This window comes from Manacus candei, unplaced genomic scaffold (genome assembly GCF_025592945.1).
Source record: "Manacus candei isolate 608988 ecotype Guabito, Panama unplaced genomic scaffold, ASM2559294v1 h1tg000011l, whole genome shotgun sequence".
NCBI classification, from domain to species: domain Eukaryota; kingdom Metazoa; phylum Chordata; class Aves; order Passeriformes; family Pipridae; genus Manacus; species Manacus candei.
The window spans coordinates 15,138,534-15,157,490 of record NW_026138059.1 but is presented as its reverse complement, the minus strand read 5'-3'; the positions used below and the strand labels follow the sequence as shown (position 1 = coordinate 15,157,490).

Genomic DNA, 18,957 nt, shown 5'->3' with positions numbered 1-18,957 from the left:
GCTGAAAGTATAACACAAACCCCAGACACTTCCTAATGATTCTGAATGAGGAGCATAATTACTGGGAAAATATGTAAAATAATATTTGGTTTAGTATCCACTTTGTTTCCATGCTGCCCTATAGAGCTCCTGTCTAGATATTTCTCTTGCCTGGTTTCCTGCTATTGATTTAAGGCATATCTTCATGCCATTGCCTCATATTCTGGAAGCCTTGAGAGAGAGTTTTGCACTAAAATGATCTTTTGTTTTAAATGATTTGCATTTTTTTCTTAGCCAGCTGTGGGTGTGAAAATTACCCAGTTATGACTAATGTTTTCAAAAGTGTGCACGGGATATATTTTTGCAATGTGGTTCATATTGGCAATTAGTTTTAAACTCCTAAATATTTTGAAATTTGTACACACTGTCACAAAAAGAAGATGACATAGGGAGTGTCCTATCTTTGTGAAAAGCCCAGGTTTGTTGTTGACTGAACAGTAAAGTCAACAAACATGTCCCTCTAGAAATCAAAAGATTTTTTTCATTATTTAGTTTATCCAATATTAAATACTTGGTTTCCATGTAAAATTCATTCAATCCTGAGCCTAGATAGAGATGAAGTTTAATGTGTTACACCCTTTTGAAATACGTGCCATTCTGCATGGTGACCCTTAAAAGGGAAGTTTGCAGAGTAATTTATTTTTATTACTTCACCATGGGGTTATTTGCGTATCACCCAGTCAGAAGTAGATGAATATAAAATATTTCCTAGAAGCTTCCATTTAGTGAAACACTCTAAAATAAAGCAATAAAACCTGTTATATTCTTTCATAATTGTCTACATTTTGTTTACATAGAGTAACACTACAGCTAGTGGTCTAAACTGCCCTTTTAAATAAGTAGTGGAGCTGTTTTCCCCTTTATTATCTGATGAGACTTTTTATTCTTAAGAGAAAACAATGACTCATTTGACATCATTAAATTTTCATTTTCTAATTTTTTTTAAGTAAGATGTTATTTTAATGAATCTAATGGAATAGAATAATGAAAAAATTACAGGCATACTTCCATTAAAAATATTGGAAGCATTATCTGAAGCAGAATTTGACATTCTCAATCTATATCATCACAAAACATCACACACTTCCAACTCCAATAAGATGCTGATGAAAACAAAGAGTTATACATGAAAATATGGGCTTTGCATACTCCCCCACCCCCCGAATGAATGTAACATCTCAACTCCAAGTTTTATAGCACAAGGTACATCTGCTAGCTCCTGCCATACTTAGTTGTTTGTCAGGTGTAGTTATAAATGGTGTTTCTTAATTACATAGAAGATAATGAAAATTGATAGTAAATAGCAGTGGGTTGGCATTCATCTCCTGAGAGCTGCATTCAAATCTGACTTCCCTCACATGTGAACGTGCAGGTGGTCTAGCAGCAGTGCACAGAGAATTATAATTGCCCTATCTACAGAACGGTTGGCAGTTCCTGCAGGATTGACTGCCTGCCAGGAAAGCCTTATATTTGGAAAAATAGATATGTGCAAATTTATGTTGAGATTCTTAGCCAGAGCCATAGCTCTTATGGTACATGCCTTCATTGTCTATATGCAGTGAGAACTATTGAATACCTTTCCTTTAGTACTGAACCCCCATACTAAAAAATAAGACTCAATACTATGAGAAGGTAGATACAAAATTTGAAAATGTATTTATGATCAGCTCTCCTGTTTTGAATTTTATATGCCACTGATGAATTGAATTCACAAATAGTTGATTTTTGGAGGGGCTTGATTTTTAATGTCTCTGAAAAATATATCTCGTTATAATAGAGCAAGAGTCTATGCAGATATTGCTTATTATAGAATGAACTTAAACACTTGACCCCCTGCCTCAAAAACAGATAAATTTGCATGAATCATTATGAATATAAAGTAGGTTAAAGTCTGTCTTTGTTAGAGGTGCTTCATAACAGAAAAAATTTACCAGGAAAAAGATGTGAGAGTTTACTGAGATAATACACTTCACCACTAACACTTATTTACTACCATCTGAAGTTTTTCAGTTCTATTTTTTGGGATATTTTTATTACAGTCCTTAAGATCATTATGACTATAATTGCTCTTAAGAGTCCTCCATCCCCCAGGTGCTATAGATATTTCATGAAGTCACAAAGGAATCACACCCAGAATAGTTAATGTTTCTAATCTGAGGAAGACCTAGATATGCCATTGCTTTAAAAAGAAAACAAGTAAATTTCCAACAGAAATATTCATTGTTACATGACACGTCAGACTTTGATGTAGCAGTTTGCACTATTCTTTCTTTATTTTGAAAATCAGTTGTAGAACGAAATGTCAGTGCTGAACCCAAATGACACCAAAATAACAATATAACTCAGTGAGAGTTTTACCCAACTAGGGACTATGATTAATGGTTGGTATTATTATTATTATTAACCCCTGTATATTAAAGATATTAATGTTACTAGTGATTCACTGATTTAATTTTTCTTGTGCTCTCTGTACAAGTTTGTTTTCTCATGAAATAGAGGAATTTTCTCTGAGTACTTTGTGGACTTGGGCTTGATACATTTCAATGTTTAGCATTTTACATTTGTACCTTTCAGTTTAAAAACATTGCTTACTGTGTTGGTGTTGCCACTTCTTGTGATTTAAATTTCTTTCTGAATTAGTTTTCCTTATTGTTGAAGCCTCTGGAGTCACGGGATTATGTGAGATTTTTACCTTTCAATTAAAAAGGAAGTAGGCTTCTAGCCTTTAGGCTGGAAGGAATTAATCCAAATGGTATAATTCTTGATATCTTTTGATTTGGTGGTAAGAACTGTTGAAAAGGAAGTTCCTCATTCAGGATCTAGAAATGGTTGGGTTTTATGAAATTGTGAAGGGATAATTTTACTAACTGCTAAACCAGAAGTTAATGGGTTTCATATTATTGGGGAAAACATCTTTTGCCTGAAATTTTCTCTGAGTTTTACAGTTTTCCTTTATCTTACCTTTTAAAGAAATACTATGATCTCAGGAACTGAAGGTATCAGTGTTAATGGGTGGTCATGAGCAACATGGTTTCATTTTTTATTTATTTTATTTTGACTCATACATTTTGGGCCAGTTTCCTATGAATGCTTCCACTGAGACCTACAGGTATAAGTCTACTAGGAAACAAATTCATAGAAGTTTTACAGTCCACTGTAAATCCTGACTTCACATAACCCAGGTGGGACTAGACACACCAGTAAGGCAAACAGGAGTTGACACTTTATGAAAAGACTCTTTGGGAGGGCTGGCAGCATGTGTTAACTACAGCTGTAGCAAAAGAATAACATTTGGTCGTTTGAGTTTTGCAGACCCCACGTTTTCTTCTTGGTACACTAAACAGTGCCTACAATGTTGTATGTATTTGGTCTATTGTTGTGACAAGACTGGTAGTGAAATAGGTCAGCCAAGACTGATGATAATTTTAAAGAGCAAATGGATTTTCTAAATCATCAATTATGGTACAATGGATGCAAAACAATAGTACAACAGTCTCTGGGAAATGTATATATTACTTTGCCCAGAAAAAGTGTTCATAAATTTATCTCTAAGCATACCTTTGCCATAATCATCTCCCTTCTGAGACTGATCATGAGACAGTTGCCTAAAAATACAGTTCAGATATCTTGTAAAACAATAATGAATAGTCTTTGAAGAGTTGCACAATAATTCATCCTGAGCATTGCAGCTATTTATAAACTGCTCCAGATATGTACAGCTTCAGTGAAAACAGAAATCAGCAGACCCTCCAAGCTGAATTTGAGTCTTCTGTTTGACTGGAGGGAGTGCATTCAAGGAGCACCAGAAACATGCAGGACTAGCCAGAAAAATACATTCACTCACCTATTGAAAGGATGTGTCCTTGTCTTTGCAGAGCTGAATCAGCCTGAAAATATTTTATCTTTGTGTTTGACGTGCTTTTCCCTCAGGATGTTTAAACTATTTTTCCATTAGCTGTCTAAGAGTTAAGGAGCAGGTTCAAGGGAATATAAATTGTTTTCTTAGATGTATGAAAGCACTTATGTACAGGAATGAATGAAGAACTATATATACAGGTTATACTGTATAAGGACAAATCCATCTGTCCATTTTTCAGTAACATGTCCAATAATGTGGCCCAGAGAGGGTATGTTACACTGAGCTGTCACATGGCAAACTAGGTATCACTGAGATTTGGCTTACTATATGTCATCTGTCCATCACTCTTTGTCAGCTTTAGTCACTGCAGTGCTGCCTTTAGATAGCCCAGCAAGCACTGATCTATGCTGAGGAACAGCTTGTTTGGTAATTGTATCAAAAACCATGGCAATTGCCTGGTTGCTGCAGCAAGACCACTTGGGTTCCTGAACTAAACTAACTTCAGAGGAGTTAACTTGGGTACCTCTACTCTGTGCTAAAGTGTAGTGTAGAAATGCCTGACATATTTATATAGCCTTCTGGTTGTCTGAATCTCTGCTCTGGCTTCTGACAGCCTGCAGAACATTGAAATGCTGAGGGGATCTCCTCTTAGCTCCATCGATAAAGTACTGACATTGTGTCATGGTCCACATCAGTGGTCAGGCATGGTCTCGGGACCTGCACTATAAATGAACACATCTCCACAGTTCTCTAACAGGATACGGACAACCACTGCATAAAGATAAGCTACCTCATAAAAGTCCTTACTCTTTAGTTTCCCATTAATACAGTTATGCCAACAAACTCATAGCTATCATCTAAGTATTTAGATATCCAGGCTTCTCAGTATCTACTGTTATCTCTGGAAATGTGTTTTAGATGAGGCTGCAGCTTCTGTTGTGCTCTATGCCAGTGCACACTCCTGGTACACACAAGCAGAGCCCTGGTTTCAAGGGGATGCAGGTGGAGCATGGCTTGTGGCCATCTGGCTGTTAACAACCACATTGTACAAAGGTACAGAATGGGAACTTCTAGCTAGCTAAACTAACCTCAGATTGAAACTGTGAATTAAAGCAGCTGAGGTCATACTTCAGTTTTACCACATCTGCACTGCTATAGAAACTGTTTTTACATGGACAGAAAGGATAATACAAGGGTCCATAGACCACACAGAGCTAAGAGAAGCTTAATCATCTGCATTGATTTCTCAGTTACTGTGGTTAGATTATAAGGGTGACAGATGAGGTTGTGGATGCCCCTTCAGAAACAGCTCAGCACTTTAGGCTGAGGGTATTAAATGAAAGAAAGCCACATGAGCAGCTGTGGCTGCTCCAGGGCTGTTACGTGTGTTTTCCTAGGGCATGGAAACCTCACTCACACTCTCTTCCATTCCCAAACTTCTTTAAGAAGAGGCACCTTTGATGTGCTATGGAAGAAAGTGCAGAGCACAGGGTGAAGTCACCTTGCTGTTTTCATATAGGATCTGATTCAGCTGAGCTGGGCTTTTCTGGCCTGGTCGTATCAGACATGCAGAGCTGCAGCCTCTCAGCCTGCCCCCCTTGCTCTGCAGCCTGGAAGGGTCTCAGGCTCTGTGGAGGGAGCACGTGGGCTCCTGCAGCCTCCCAGGGCAAGGACTCAGCACTGTGTGGCAGAGATCCTTTAGCATATTGTCAGGCTCACAGTTGAGACAGCTGCTCTAGACCTAGATCTAGCAAAGCTGCCTTGTTTTTATGCTTATTCTTTGCGCTTCTAGTTCACTGGTGAGCCTGGGTACCTGCTATGTGGATCCAAAGTATCTGAGCCCCTGCTGTGCTCCCTTGTGCCCTACTGCCTTGCATCAAGGAGAGTCGGAGCTTTGCAGTTCCTGACTCATCAGCGGAAATGAAATATGAGTTGCCACTAAAGTGTGAAAACACCACATCAGCTACAGAAACTAACTGCAGTTGATGTTTGGGCAAAGGCACATTTCTTGGAAGTTGTGCCAAAGTCCTTATCTCTCCTGTCCACTCAGCTGTTTAAATACTGCACTCGGCTTCAGGACAGCAAGGTAGATAGCAGAGCGAACTGGAAGTGAAACACAGTTCTTACAGACTTATTTGATGATTATATAAATTGATAGCATTAACTGTACTGAAATACATAATGTTCTAGAGAGAAAAAAATGATACAACCAGCTCAAGGTATCATTCCCTTCTGATCTCCTGCCACTACCTTCCTTCATGTGAAGTGCTGTTGGAGTTGGAAAGTGACTTTGCAAAACCAGCATCCTCTCATTCAGCCCAACAAGCTCACTGTAGGCATTTACAGCTTATAGTCTGTAGAGCTAGAGCTCAGCTGACCTAGTGTAGGTGTCTGCTTCAGGATGAGCTGAATGATTCTTTGAGCCTCACTGAATGCGTCAACTAAATTTTTTATTGGTAATAACAGGAGCTTAATCTAGTTGCTGCTGAAGCAGGGACCCATTCAGGTATCCTATTGGTATCTGAATCTGGGTATCTTAATAGGTATCTGAATTCCAGCCTAGATATCTTTTTCTAATATATTCCTGCTAAGTCTTCCATCAGTTATGCAGCTATTTTATAATTGAAAAAATGCAGACCCATCTTCACATGCTGTGGTAGCATAAATTTTCTTAATGGTTTGTTTCAAACAAGCACACTGGACAGAGGACAGTAATTTCTTTGTACTAGATGTTGTGCAGCACTGCAATGCTTTAGCAATGTCTATTATTTCTTATTCTCCTTCTTACCATATTTTAATATTTAAAGCTAATTTCTAATGGCAGATTCTTAATGTATACAGGACACTGCCCAAGACAAGGAGACATGATGAGATGGAAAATGAAGGAATCAGGGGTAGAAAAGGGACATGCTTGGGGAATGCACTAGTATGTTTTAAATGAAACTTTCCCTTGCAGACTACTGATTAAGGAGTTTTCTGATTTATTTTTTTTCTTAAATAATTATTCCCTTCCTACTGTAGGCTTGCAGTGCTGATGTAACAGGGAAGGAAGTGGGACAGACCATTGCAAAGGCAAGGCAGCCATGGAAAGCTGCAAACCTTCTTGTCAGACAATGATAGGGCTGCTTGGAGAACAGGCCAGCTTTTGTGGCTTATAGGTTTAGACAGCAAAGAGTATTTAAAGGGTATCTTGAGGCATGACTGGGCATGCTATTTGGCTATTTGCTTGCAGATCATCAGATTTTCCTAGTGTTACAGCTTACCTGTGCTTGACTGGAATCCTGACCTTATGACAGGAAAAACCGAACACGGCATGTAAAATAGAAGTGTAACACAGCATGGGTTATTAGAAATTGTATTCTAAATTCACACCTAAACCTAGCTTCACACAAAGGCTCCTGTGTACGTACTCAGGTACTTGCTTATGAACTGGAAAGCAGGTTATTAATGTTCTATTTCATGAACTCCGTTGGAAGAGCAATCTTGTTCAGGTTATGTAAAAGACAATTGCTTTAGATGCCTTTGAATGTGTGGACTTATCTTGGAATATGACACGTGCCAAATCACAGTCTTCAATATTTGAGAAATGGTTCCAGCACTGCTTAGAGTTTAGGTTTAGAAGATAAGAATAATATCTCCTAAAATAACATAAGGCATGAGAAGAAGCATCAGCGAAAGCTTGCTAATGAGGGAGTGGAATGGGAAATTGAATGTAAAATCATACATTTTATGTTTTAAATCCTGATTCAGATCTTTATAGGAATAACCCTTTGCAAGATTAAAAAAATAAAATCAAGAGAACCACACACACACAAAAAAAGGTTGCAGTCTGTTTTTTCAGTCCTGATAGAATTAAGAAAGAATCCTGATAGAATCAAATGCAGTTGAATCCTCCTTGAGTGTTTGTGAAGTAATACAGTCAGTGACTGTAGATAATCTTCCTGTGATAGAAAATTAAGACTTTGCATTACTTAGCGATCTTCACTTTTAAAGAGGATGTATAAATAGCTCAGAGAATTTAACTTGAATCTTGGATTTTGGGTTGAACTTGCAGAACTGGCAGTTAAATAAATGTTGTGTTTTGTTTTTTTTTATTTCTTTGTAAACTGATGGTATTTGGGATGGAAATCACTATGGAAGAGGAATGAGGAGAATAATGCAATCTTGGTCACTTTTTGAAACTATTCTTACAATATAGATGCATATATATATATATATATATGTTTCTCTTTGTAGCAGATAGAATCTCAGATTTTTCTCTTTCAGTGTGCAGGGGAATTTCATACAATAAAGTTATTGAATTAAACCTGCCTTTTTAGTTCAAGTAGGTACTCCAACTATAGGGTTTAATTCTGTTTCAGCCTGACTGCAAAACAGCTGAGAACACCGACATCTTGAGAACGGATTTGATACCATGCAGTCGAATGGCTCAGGCTCTAAGATGTTGTAGGTTGCATATAAATCAAAGTTTCAAGCTTTAAACAGGCGGTAACTGACAATTTGAAAAGTGTTTCTTGAGGCCATTAATTGACAATGGTAATAGATGACAATTCTCATGCACATACAACCACTGTCAAAAACCTTAAAAGCAAGCACATGAGGTTGGCTATCCTATCTGAGCTTCTTTTGGCTTTAATATTCATTAGTGCACCTTAAAAAGTGCATTAATCTACAGGACTTATTCAAATATCTGTACGTGCCTTTGCAAACGGAGTTGAGTTCTGTTGTCATTGAATTATGACTTGATGCTAGCTAGCACTTTTTCTGTGATTTACTGAAGTTCTGCCAGAAGGTAAACTGGGCTGCAGTCCAGTGCCCACTGAAGTTAATGCAAAGATTTCTGTTGATTATAGCTGGATGTGAGATAATGCACTCTTACCTTCATGATATTAATGTTTGTTGATTCTGAAAACACATACTGGCTAGAAAGGTTGGGTTCAAGATCATCCAATATATTCTACATAAAATACTTATACACTGGAAAAAATGAAAACTGAATATGGTTTCTTATCAAGCACAAAAATAATAGATAATGTATGATGAAGGCAGTAGGGTTAGTAGAAGCTAGAATGGAGAGGAAAAGGATCTGGTGAATTAATACAATTGTGCATTGAAAGAATGGATAAGTCAGAGATTCATATCACTAAAGCAATAATGCACACATGGGATAGCACTGATGTATTCATATGGTGCTATTCAAGTACCAGACAAAGAATTAAAATAAATACAGAAAAACTAAGACAGTGAAAGAAAAAGGTTCAACACATTATGCAAAATATACTTTTCTGTAAATTAAAAAAAAAATAAGGCAAAATTAGACAAGTTTTTTAGGATGTTTCAAATTCCTGTTTTTTATGATGGATGAATTGGGAATGAGAATAAGCAAAAACATAACAAGGATAGCAGAATATGACGTACTTGGTTATCAAATACCAGACCACACTGAAGAAATAGGGCAAATAAACAGACAAATGATGTTCAGAAATGCAAGGTTGAGTATATTAAAGAGAAAAGTCTTTAGCCTCTTTCTTTATTTTTAGGTTTATGGTCTCCAGAAAGGGACTTCTGAATGAGTTCTGACAGTTCAGTGAAGACCACTTTTAGATGTACAGCCTCATCAGAAAGAAGAGATGGGAAATGTTCTACTATTATATATATCAGTAATATGGATTTATATAGAGTAGTGTGCTGAATTGCAGGGATCCAGCAAGAGTGATGTCTGTGAATAAGGAAATGTAAACATCTCAGAAGAAAAAAAAATATAGAAGAGACCAGAATAATTTCATGTAGAAGGAGGAAAATAAGAGGAAGTCTGATGATAAAATATCTATGGAATGATGAATACTGTATTGGAGGCAGACCAAAACCTAACCATCATAGGATTGATCCATCCTATCTAATTTTGGATACTGACAGTAGGGATGTCTATAAGTAAAGTAGTCAACCTGAACTCCCATTACAGGTAGAGAAATAGGTTCTGTTAAGGAATGGTTCATCTGCCCTGCTGGCTTCTGTGGGTCAAAAGGCAACCCAGGGAGGGGAGGTCTGATGAACTTTGGTCAGAGGAAACCCACACCTGTTTCTATAGACAAGAAATTGGTCACTGAATCAGAGATGTAAAGTTAAAACTTGGCTGGATAAGAAGATATTTTTTTACAGAACACCTTACGGTGAAAGTAATTTTACACAGTGTTCTCTGGCATGCAGTGCCCAGGCTGGCAACAGTCATCATTGATCTGGGTGTAAAGATAGACAGAATAGGTTCTTTCAATATTATCACACTTCATTCCAGGAAAAAAAAGCCCACCCCACAATTTCAGAGAAGACTTTAAAGGATGAATTTCAGGTAAAAGAGGCTGATTTCCCTAGCCTGCTTCCTCAGACAGCAAAATTCCCTCGAGAGCAGGTGGACTAGGCTTTGGCTCTGCAACAGCCTCCAGAGACACCTCTATTCCTGCTGACTGATTAGGGAGATCATTCTTCAGGGATTCAAACAGACTCTAACTGGAAGGATGCACATGAATGCTTTCAGAGAGAAGATAATCCCAGGTTCAGTTTGCCTCTTGTCTTCCTCTGATATATCTAAAACTGGTTCTGGTGATCATCTGTGTTGTTTCTTTAAGGAAGTTTAGTTTACTTTAGTGTAAATATTTGTGCAGCTATTTTAGTTTTTGGAAGACAGATTTTCTAAAATACATAGTTGGAGTTCTGTTTGGTTTGCCTTGTTTCAGAATTTTACAGGCACAAAAATGAGTCAGGCAGTAGGGTCTAGTAATGAGCAACTCCCTTCCAGCACAAAGAACAAGAAAAAGTTTGTCACTGCCCAGTGACACAGCATTCACATGATAGTGGAAATTACAAATTGCTTAATGGTGTTAGAGCAACCTCACTGTATTATCAGTGTGATTTTAAAATCTCCAGCGTTTCCTCAGTAATTTGGTCTCAGGTGATGTACTGTGTTTCCCTGCATATTTTGTAACATTTTTCTGCTCTTCTGTGAGCACTGACTGACATTTAAAATAGTGCTGTCTTTGCCAAAGAGATATTTTTGTGATTTCCACATTTTTTATTTTGACTGCTGTATTAATATGATGTTTTCAATTCTGGGCTAAACTGAAGGATAAATAACAGAGATGACACAAAAAGCTTCTATTCACTTCACTGCTTAGATGGAATTACTGGCCATTCTAGTTTTGCAGTGATCATAAGAGTAGCAGCTTCCGTAATTTACATCACTTTTGACTCCTATTTTCATTTTTGACTACCAAATTTTGAAAATTTCCAGATTTGGGTCTTCGTTCTGGCAAAGTCTCATTGCGGGAATGAGTAAGCATTTTGGGTTTTGGTCTGAGGACTCTGCCCTTGCAACGTTATCTTTGTTGATACGGAATTAATTTTCCACCTGAAATCAAGATCTTCTGCCTTTATCACATTATAATCCTCCCCACAGCAACCATTTGTGTTACTGCAGGCAGATTATGACTTCAAGAGAAGAATAAGCTTCAGCAAACAGAAGCAGATGAGCTCTTAAAGAGATAAAGATCCCATTTTCCTGTTAGTAATAAACAGCAAAAGAGAAAAATATATAAAATGTCAAGGCAAAGCACTGTCTACAAACAGATTGTTCTAGGTCACAGGTGACTTTTTCATATTGAAACATAATACTTAATCAGTGAACCTTGACATATTTTGAGGTGAAGCCACTCAGTGAGACAGATTCACATTCTTAAATCCCTATCTGGCATGTGTTTCTGAGCACTTACAGAGCTGCTTAGCTTCTATCAATGCTTCTGTTACATAAACATACTTTCCAGAAGAGTTTTATCTGGCTAATGGGAGTGTGGTGAGGGAGCAGCTGCAGTGCAGGGTATATCACAAAGCTTCAGCCAGTAGCCATTATGTGTGAATGAACAATAATGCATTTAGAAAATCTATTTTGATTTCAGAATTTGGAATATATTTGTTGGGTATTTTAGTCTCTTGAGGAATATTTTAATTTAGTATGGAATAATCCCTGATGCACACTAACATTTTTTCTAAAAGAAAATTTCCATGAGCAGTAAGCTCTGTAATAGTAGGCTCCCTGTGTTGTATTTTTCCCTGTTATCCCGAATAGTCCCTGGTATCACGTTGAATGATACAATTGTAAGTATCTGTTAGCTATTTCACAGTGTAGAAACAAAATGAGGCAGTAAGCTTTGTCATCGCAATAGTGTGGCAGAGCGTTTCACAGATCTACATCTCTGAATCTTTGGAGATCCTCCTAAACCTGTGCAGATCTTCTGGTGCAGTGACTTTCACTGTGCTGCTTGCTTTGGTTGATATGGATTCCATTATGATACAGGGTGTCAAAGTCTGTCCCTACCTGTAGTCTGAACAATTCTATTGCTTCAGTAGAGTAAGAGGGATCATAAAAAAAGACTGAAGAAATTTTGTCCGTACCTTTGCATCATATGTATTTCATAGCCCTGTTGCACCACATATATGAACCTCCCAGACTGACTAAGTAAAGCTGGGCTCTATTCCTGTCCCTCTTCTCCAGTGTTCAGGAGTAGAAGGTTGTTACCTGGAATTTACTTCACCATGTCACTTCACCTTTTCACATCATCTGTTGCATGCCATGTGTATCTGTAGCAATCACTAGCATGTGTATGTAAATATGTGTTTGTGTGTTTTGGCCATTTAAAGATATATTTACTTAATGGAGAACACCTTTAAATAACCAAGATACCTGTCTGTCTGTCTGAGTGTCCAGAACAGAGTGTTGCTGTCCTCCCTTGCAGTCTCATGAACATTAGACAAGTAAATCCCGTTTTCACAGAGCCATACATCTACTTTTGATTGCTTCAGAACAGCATTTTAGCATAACTTTGCTATGCTGATTTCTTAATTAAAACAACAACAAAAAAGGCAAAAACCTCCAGAAAACACAAAAGCTAAGGGAATGGGGGAAAAAAACCCAGCAGGTTTATATGGAAATGTATTGTTCTCACTAGTTTTCTGCTGGTAGGAATTCAGGATATTTAGATTCACAATACAAATTTCTTGAGTTTTATCTAAAATCTAACCATGGAGAAGTTTGAATCTTTACATGGACCAGCCATTTCTGAATGTTGGCTTTCTTACATAAGGACTTCAGCAGAGATATTTACCTAGAAGAAAAGAAGGTAGAAAATTAGGAATTATTGCATCTATTCTTAGTTTTGAAAGGAAATGCAGCCTTTAAACTGCAGACTGTCACTAAGGACATAGATTTGGCTCACTTAATCTGAAAGCTGATGTGACTAAATGAATGGATATTATGACTTGGCCAAGTTTAATATTAACCAACATTGTATTCAGTACAAATGATGCATGTCAGGCCCTGTGCATGCTCATGAGGGGACTCAATAAAATGAGAGAATTCTCATTGTAAATGCTCTGCAGGTAGCAATAGAGGGATAGCATGATACATGTTGCCATTAAAGGAATGAAATTCTATAAGGCCATGAACGGTTTTGGATGTTGCTCAGAGGTTTTCTCAGCAAGCCTCTGAAAAGCATTTCTGAAGGGCAGCTTTTCCTGAGTTTATTAATTTGGCCAAATATATCTGTATTTCTCAGATGATAATGAAAGACATCACTCTGTCTTAATTATTTATTCCAAATGGTAAGATTTTCCCCAAACTCTAGCACTATCTGAACTCTTAACAAGAAATGTTGGTTATAATTGTTGCCATCTACCAATTTTTCTTCATTTTCAGTCTTAGGGAAAAAAAAAAGGCACCTTTGAAGCTCACACTCCCTAAAACAATTTCTCGTGAGGCCAAGAATTAACCTGGAAAATTTTAATTATAATTTTTAAATTAGAACTATTTAGTTATTTATAACTAAAAGTATGAGCTTATAAAGAAAAGCAACAGGAGTTACTGGTACTAGCTGTATCAATAATACATGTGATTTAGAAATATAAAACATATGTGATATTAACAGCACTTGGCAACATCTCTTTATTGTTACATGCAGTATATATGGACATTCCATTAATGTAAGGTGAGCATGCCTGTACATCAAGTCGTTGTTAAGATCCTGTGTGATTTTGCTGATGTCACATGGCTCCATTCGGGGAGATGCCAAACACGATGATGCCTTTTTCTGTTACAGGGCTTTAGGTCAAGTCCTCGTCATGCTCGAAGACGTGTAGCACCTCGCCTTGAGGAAACACAACCTATAGTGGAAGCTCACCATCTAAGTGAGCAGGAAACTTCTGTAAGAAAAAGGAAAATCAAGAAAAGCAGCCGAGTCCAACCAGAATTTTACCATTCTGTTCAAGTTACCCCAACTCGAAAGCCTGTAAGTATTCTACCTTTAGGGATAAATAGCACTCAAAGTATATTAGAGAGTCATGTGATACAATTCTATTTTTTGGGCTATCCATATTCTGTTCCTCAGTTTAAAAATCTTTTCAGTTCTTATGTTCAGCATAAGAAGAATGTTTTTTGAATTTTGATATTTTTATTTAATATTCAGTCTACAGTCAATATTCAAATAAGATATTTAATTTGATAGTTTATAGTGATATTAGTAAACAGGTTTTTATAGCGCATATGTATGTTATTGAAATTCCTCACTCAGATTTATCAGAGGTGCTATGTACTGAACCCGATTTATATGAAATCTTATTACTGGATCCAATTTTGAGGTCTCTTCTGCTTTATAGAGTATTTATAATCTTTCTGCTCAACAAAACTTAGATGAAGTCTTATCATTCTTTGCTTCTCAACTTGATCTATGTCCAGTTCTATTAATACTGATAACGCCCTTTTTGTGTGGAAATATGACAATTCATTGAAACATACAGTTCCGAATGTAAATGTGCATGAAGACATATTATGTCTTGCAGACATAATGCTTTTCTTTTATTAATGAGAGCTCACTGCTTTGATGCATTTTCTGACTAATTTATTTGTGCCAATATGAAGGGGCTTGAAATACTTCTACTAAGTCAGTATTATTAAAATGATATTGAGCATACCCTAAAAAATATTATCTTGATGTTGCTGCAGTCTAACTGAACCTTCCTAGACTGGTGGTAATTGAACACCAAAAATTATCAATGAGGTCTGAAGATAGTTTGAGAAAGCCTTCCTTAGTGGAATTACATTGCCTCAGAGAGAGCAAGAAACTTGTGCAAAGAAAAGAAAGCCAGAGCTGCCAACAACTGCTAGAATTTTTACTTATTAGCTGATCCATTCCATTTCTCTGCTTTCACTCCACTACTCCCCAGTTTCCTCTGTTCTCTCATGTTTCTACTTATAATTTACTTTAGAGTGCTCAAGATTCTGTGGTTTAATTTGACCTGATGGATTCATTTTTTGCTTTTCTTAAAGGATCTGATCGTCCTTTCTTCTCAACCATCTCCCTTTCACTCCCATCCTATTTTGCTCTCTAGACCATTTTGTCTAGTTCTGTAATTCTTACTGGGTCTCCAGCCTCCCACCAGGCTCTCCTCTGTTCATTATTCACTTCTGGTCCTCTCCCTGCTATGTTGTCCTTCTTTAATCTCTTCTATCATCTCCTCTATTATTTTCCATGTCACTCCTATTGGTTTTTTTAATTCCCTTTTCAGTTCAGTTGTTCATAATTTTTTCCATGGTAGGCCTATGCCTGCCTGTAATTGCTTAGGCTGTTACTAACTACCACTGATTAACAACATTGGAAAAAGAGCATCAGTGCTGCTGAATTAAAGAGCTAAAACTGTATAAATGGTGTAAGCAGCAAAACAGGCTTTGAATAATGGATTATTGAAGCTAAGAAAACCCTGCTGTCCCCCAAAGTCAGTAACACATCAGGGGCTTCAGGACCAGCAAAAGAAAGAAGTGTAAGAGTAGAAAATGTTCGGTGTTAGTATATAACTTCACTTTCCTCTTGTTTCATGTGTCTGCTGTGTCTGACAAGACCTACCACTGAAGTAGTAATAAATCTCAGATTTAGAGAAAACTTCTCTTAGTGCTGTCACCATTATGTCACCGCCTTGAAATTGCTTTTGCAGTGTATCTTTTATGCAGCATTATGCAGTTCTTTTGATAGCCTTTCCTTCTACAGCCTTGATGAACTCACATTTCTACAGAAAAAGAATAAATCATTATCTTTATTAGACTACAATCCAGAAAACTTAAGTCACCAATTTAATTTCTCATGGACATTGTAAGTTATTCTGAATGTATTATTAATGCCATGGTGACAGAGTGAATAAGGTTTACGCCATGACAAATCTCCGCAGCATTGTGAAGTTCCAGGCAATCACAATATCGTCCATCTCGCAGTTTGGCACATCTTCATCCCACTTTGTTTCAATGTCTCAAAGCTCAGAGACTTTTGGCCTTCATTTGGCCTTGTGGAGTTTTCCGTGATTCAGTGCCAGAAATACTCTTGTTAGTCTGCATAATTTCTTTCTCTTTTTCCCCTGTTATTCCTAGCTCTGCCCACCTGAACCACTTTAAATAAATAATCTGTTGTCTTGAAGTTCATATTACAGAAATATTTGTAGGCAGGTATGGCCATATTCTGCTTAGTCATCACTTGAAAAAATGATGTATGATGTCTGCTAACCAGAAGACAGTTTCTCCTCATGAAACAGTTCTCAGTTTTGTTTTCCCTCTACTCATGCCTTTTTGTCCCTATTTTCTGAAAAGAAAGGTATCTCCAAAGTAACTATAAAACAGTCTTCTGGAAAGCTTTTCTTTGCTCCAGGAAATTTTTGAGTAATCAATCCGAAAACATGTTAGCCTGCTTTGTTGCTATATTAAGATGCATGCTTGAAGACTTTTTAGATATTTCGTGAAAAGTTTTGGTGGATGTTTAGATGCTGGGTTTTCTTATTCCTGCTAATTTACACCATTTTGTATTTGTTTGATTTTGTTGTGCCTAAGTCTTGTTTTTCAGTTTCCTGGCTGGTGCTATAATTATCTGAATTTGCTTGTATTATTTCTCGCTTCCTGCATAGCAATCTGAGATCTTTCCAGCATAGTCCCTGATCTTGTCAGAACTAAATTAGGTGTAATTGTGTGGATGGGAGTAATCCTGCTGAAGACAATAATTGCTCCTCTTGAAAATCTGCACAAGCAGATGTTTGCAGAAATAAACTTCAGTTTTCTCTGAAAATTTCATTTTTTTTTTTTCACCTTCCAGGTCATTAATGAGGACATTAAATACATTTTGTGCTAATACCAATTCTTACTGTACAGAGTTTATAGCCATTTTCACTTTTTACTCATCTTATTTGGTGCAACATGAACATAGTGCTGTGAAGCTTACCCCTTTCAAGGCACATTGTTCTATTTTGTGCCCTGTAGGTCACCCTCTCATTGGTGGCTGTATTTTTTGTGCTGACATTCTCTATAGGTGACAGTTTTACATCAGCTTCACACTGAGGAGAGTAAAGATACCTATTACTGGAGCGTGCTTTGAGTTTTTGAACACAACAGAGAACTCTTGAGAAGAAACACATCTGTGTTCTTTAATTTAGCATGACTTCGTGCAAGTCAAAGGAGTGTTATATATCACTCCTTTCATGAATTGGGTAGCTGACTCTGTAAAGGTAGTTAAATTTTCTGAAGGTGTGGAAGGATGCACAAAAGTCTCCTGTCATGAGCTTGCTGCTGCATAGCAATACTTCTCCAGGGCAAATTTTAAACTAAGGGTTCTATTACAAGCATTTTGCAAATATTATCCATGTTTTAAATAGTGGTCTGCTCTGAAGTAAAAGTACAAGACTCTGCAAATTATTAACATTTCTCCCCCCACACCTTGTGCTGGGCTGGAACAAAAGATAGCCTTGAGTTTGTATAAACAAATGTGGCTCCTGAGCTGTGGAGTCAGTTAGACATACAGTTCTGCCAAATTCTAATTTCACCTGTATGTCTACAAACATAGTGGAAAAGAGATGCCATCAAAGCAGCATCTTTTGATATCTCCATTGTTAAACAATGGAGATATCAAACTGCCCAACTCATGCAGTCACCAAGGATTATTTAAGATCATGACATGTATCAAAATTTACACTTGTGTTTGTCATCACAAGATCATTGTAAGATATGCATCAGGTGAGACTACAGAGATTGGGGCATAAATAAATCTGGTTGCTTCACTTTCAGATGTGAAATCCCTGTTTCTTCTCAAATCCCTGTACTTTACACATCCAGAGTTATTGGTCTGTTGTGCCCCTGAAGTGTAGCAACAGCATATATTGAGGGGATTATCTATGGAATAGTGTTAAAAAAAGTATCTCTGAAGTAACCTACAAAGAATAAACTGATGACAAATAATGATCTCAGAAGCACTGATGCTTGCAGGTATCCCTTGGGGTCTCCTAATGAACCTATTTTTAATTAATTAAGACTGACCTTTGCTGCAGCAATTTAGCTCCTTAGGGGTGGGTGCAGCATTGCTACAAGTTGCTACATGGAAACCTGAAGGAGGTCAGATGTCTGGGAGGTCACATGTGGAAAAAAACAACCGATATGAGCAGCTTCATTTGGCTCCACTGAGGCTACTCCCAAGGTAGCTGAAGTGAAACTTTCAGTGTAAAGACCCTGTTGAAGAAACCATGAAAGCAAACCTAAATCAGTTTTTAATGCATGTAAAGCCATGAGTTGTCCCATTCATGGTCTTATTCAGCTATCCTGGTTTTTGCTTTTATGTGTTTAAGCCTTAAAACTTATGGGAAAACCAGTATTACAATTCTGTATAAAAACCACTTTGGAGTTTTTTTTAAACATCTCATACCAAATAATTTATAGAAGAATTCCGGGTGTTAGTGGACACTTAACCTACCTGAGATGAATTATTTCACATGGATGAAGTTGTTCTACAGGGCTTTTTAGAAGGTTTTAATATGTCTCCTTAAATAATCGCTATTTCATTTTGTTAATTTCCTTTTATTCTTACTTTGCTGTTATTTACTAGTTTTCCAGTATCATGTGTCCTTTATGTGCTATTTCAATGACCTAATAAAGACAACAAGCAAATATTACCCATCACCCTGCACAAGACTTGGTTAATTCCAAGTGTTACCTATTT

At 37.1% G+C, this 18,957-nt stretch overlaps 1 protein-coding gene across 2 annotated transcripts in view; it reads left to right on the top strand.

Moving 5' to 3' along the window:
* Positions 1-18,957, top strand: part of DST (dystonin) — a 307,129-nt gene that overhangs the window by 1,279 nt on the left and 286,893 nt on the right. For both annotated transcript variants that reach the window (XM_051777805.1, XM_051777809.1), the window contains exon 3: positions 14,041-14,229. In XM_051777805.1, coding sequence (XP_051633765.1) covers positions 14,041-14,229 — 189 coding nt within the window. The remainder of the gene's footprint in view (positions 1-14,040; positions 14,230-18,957) is intronic.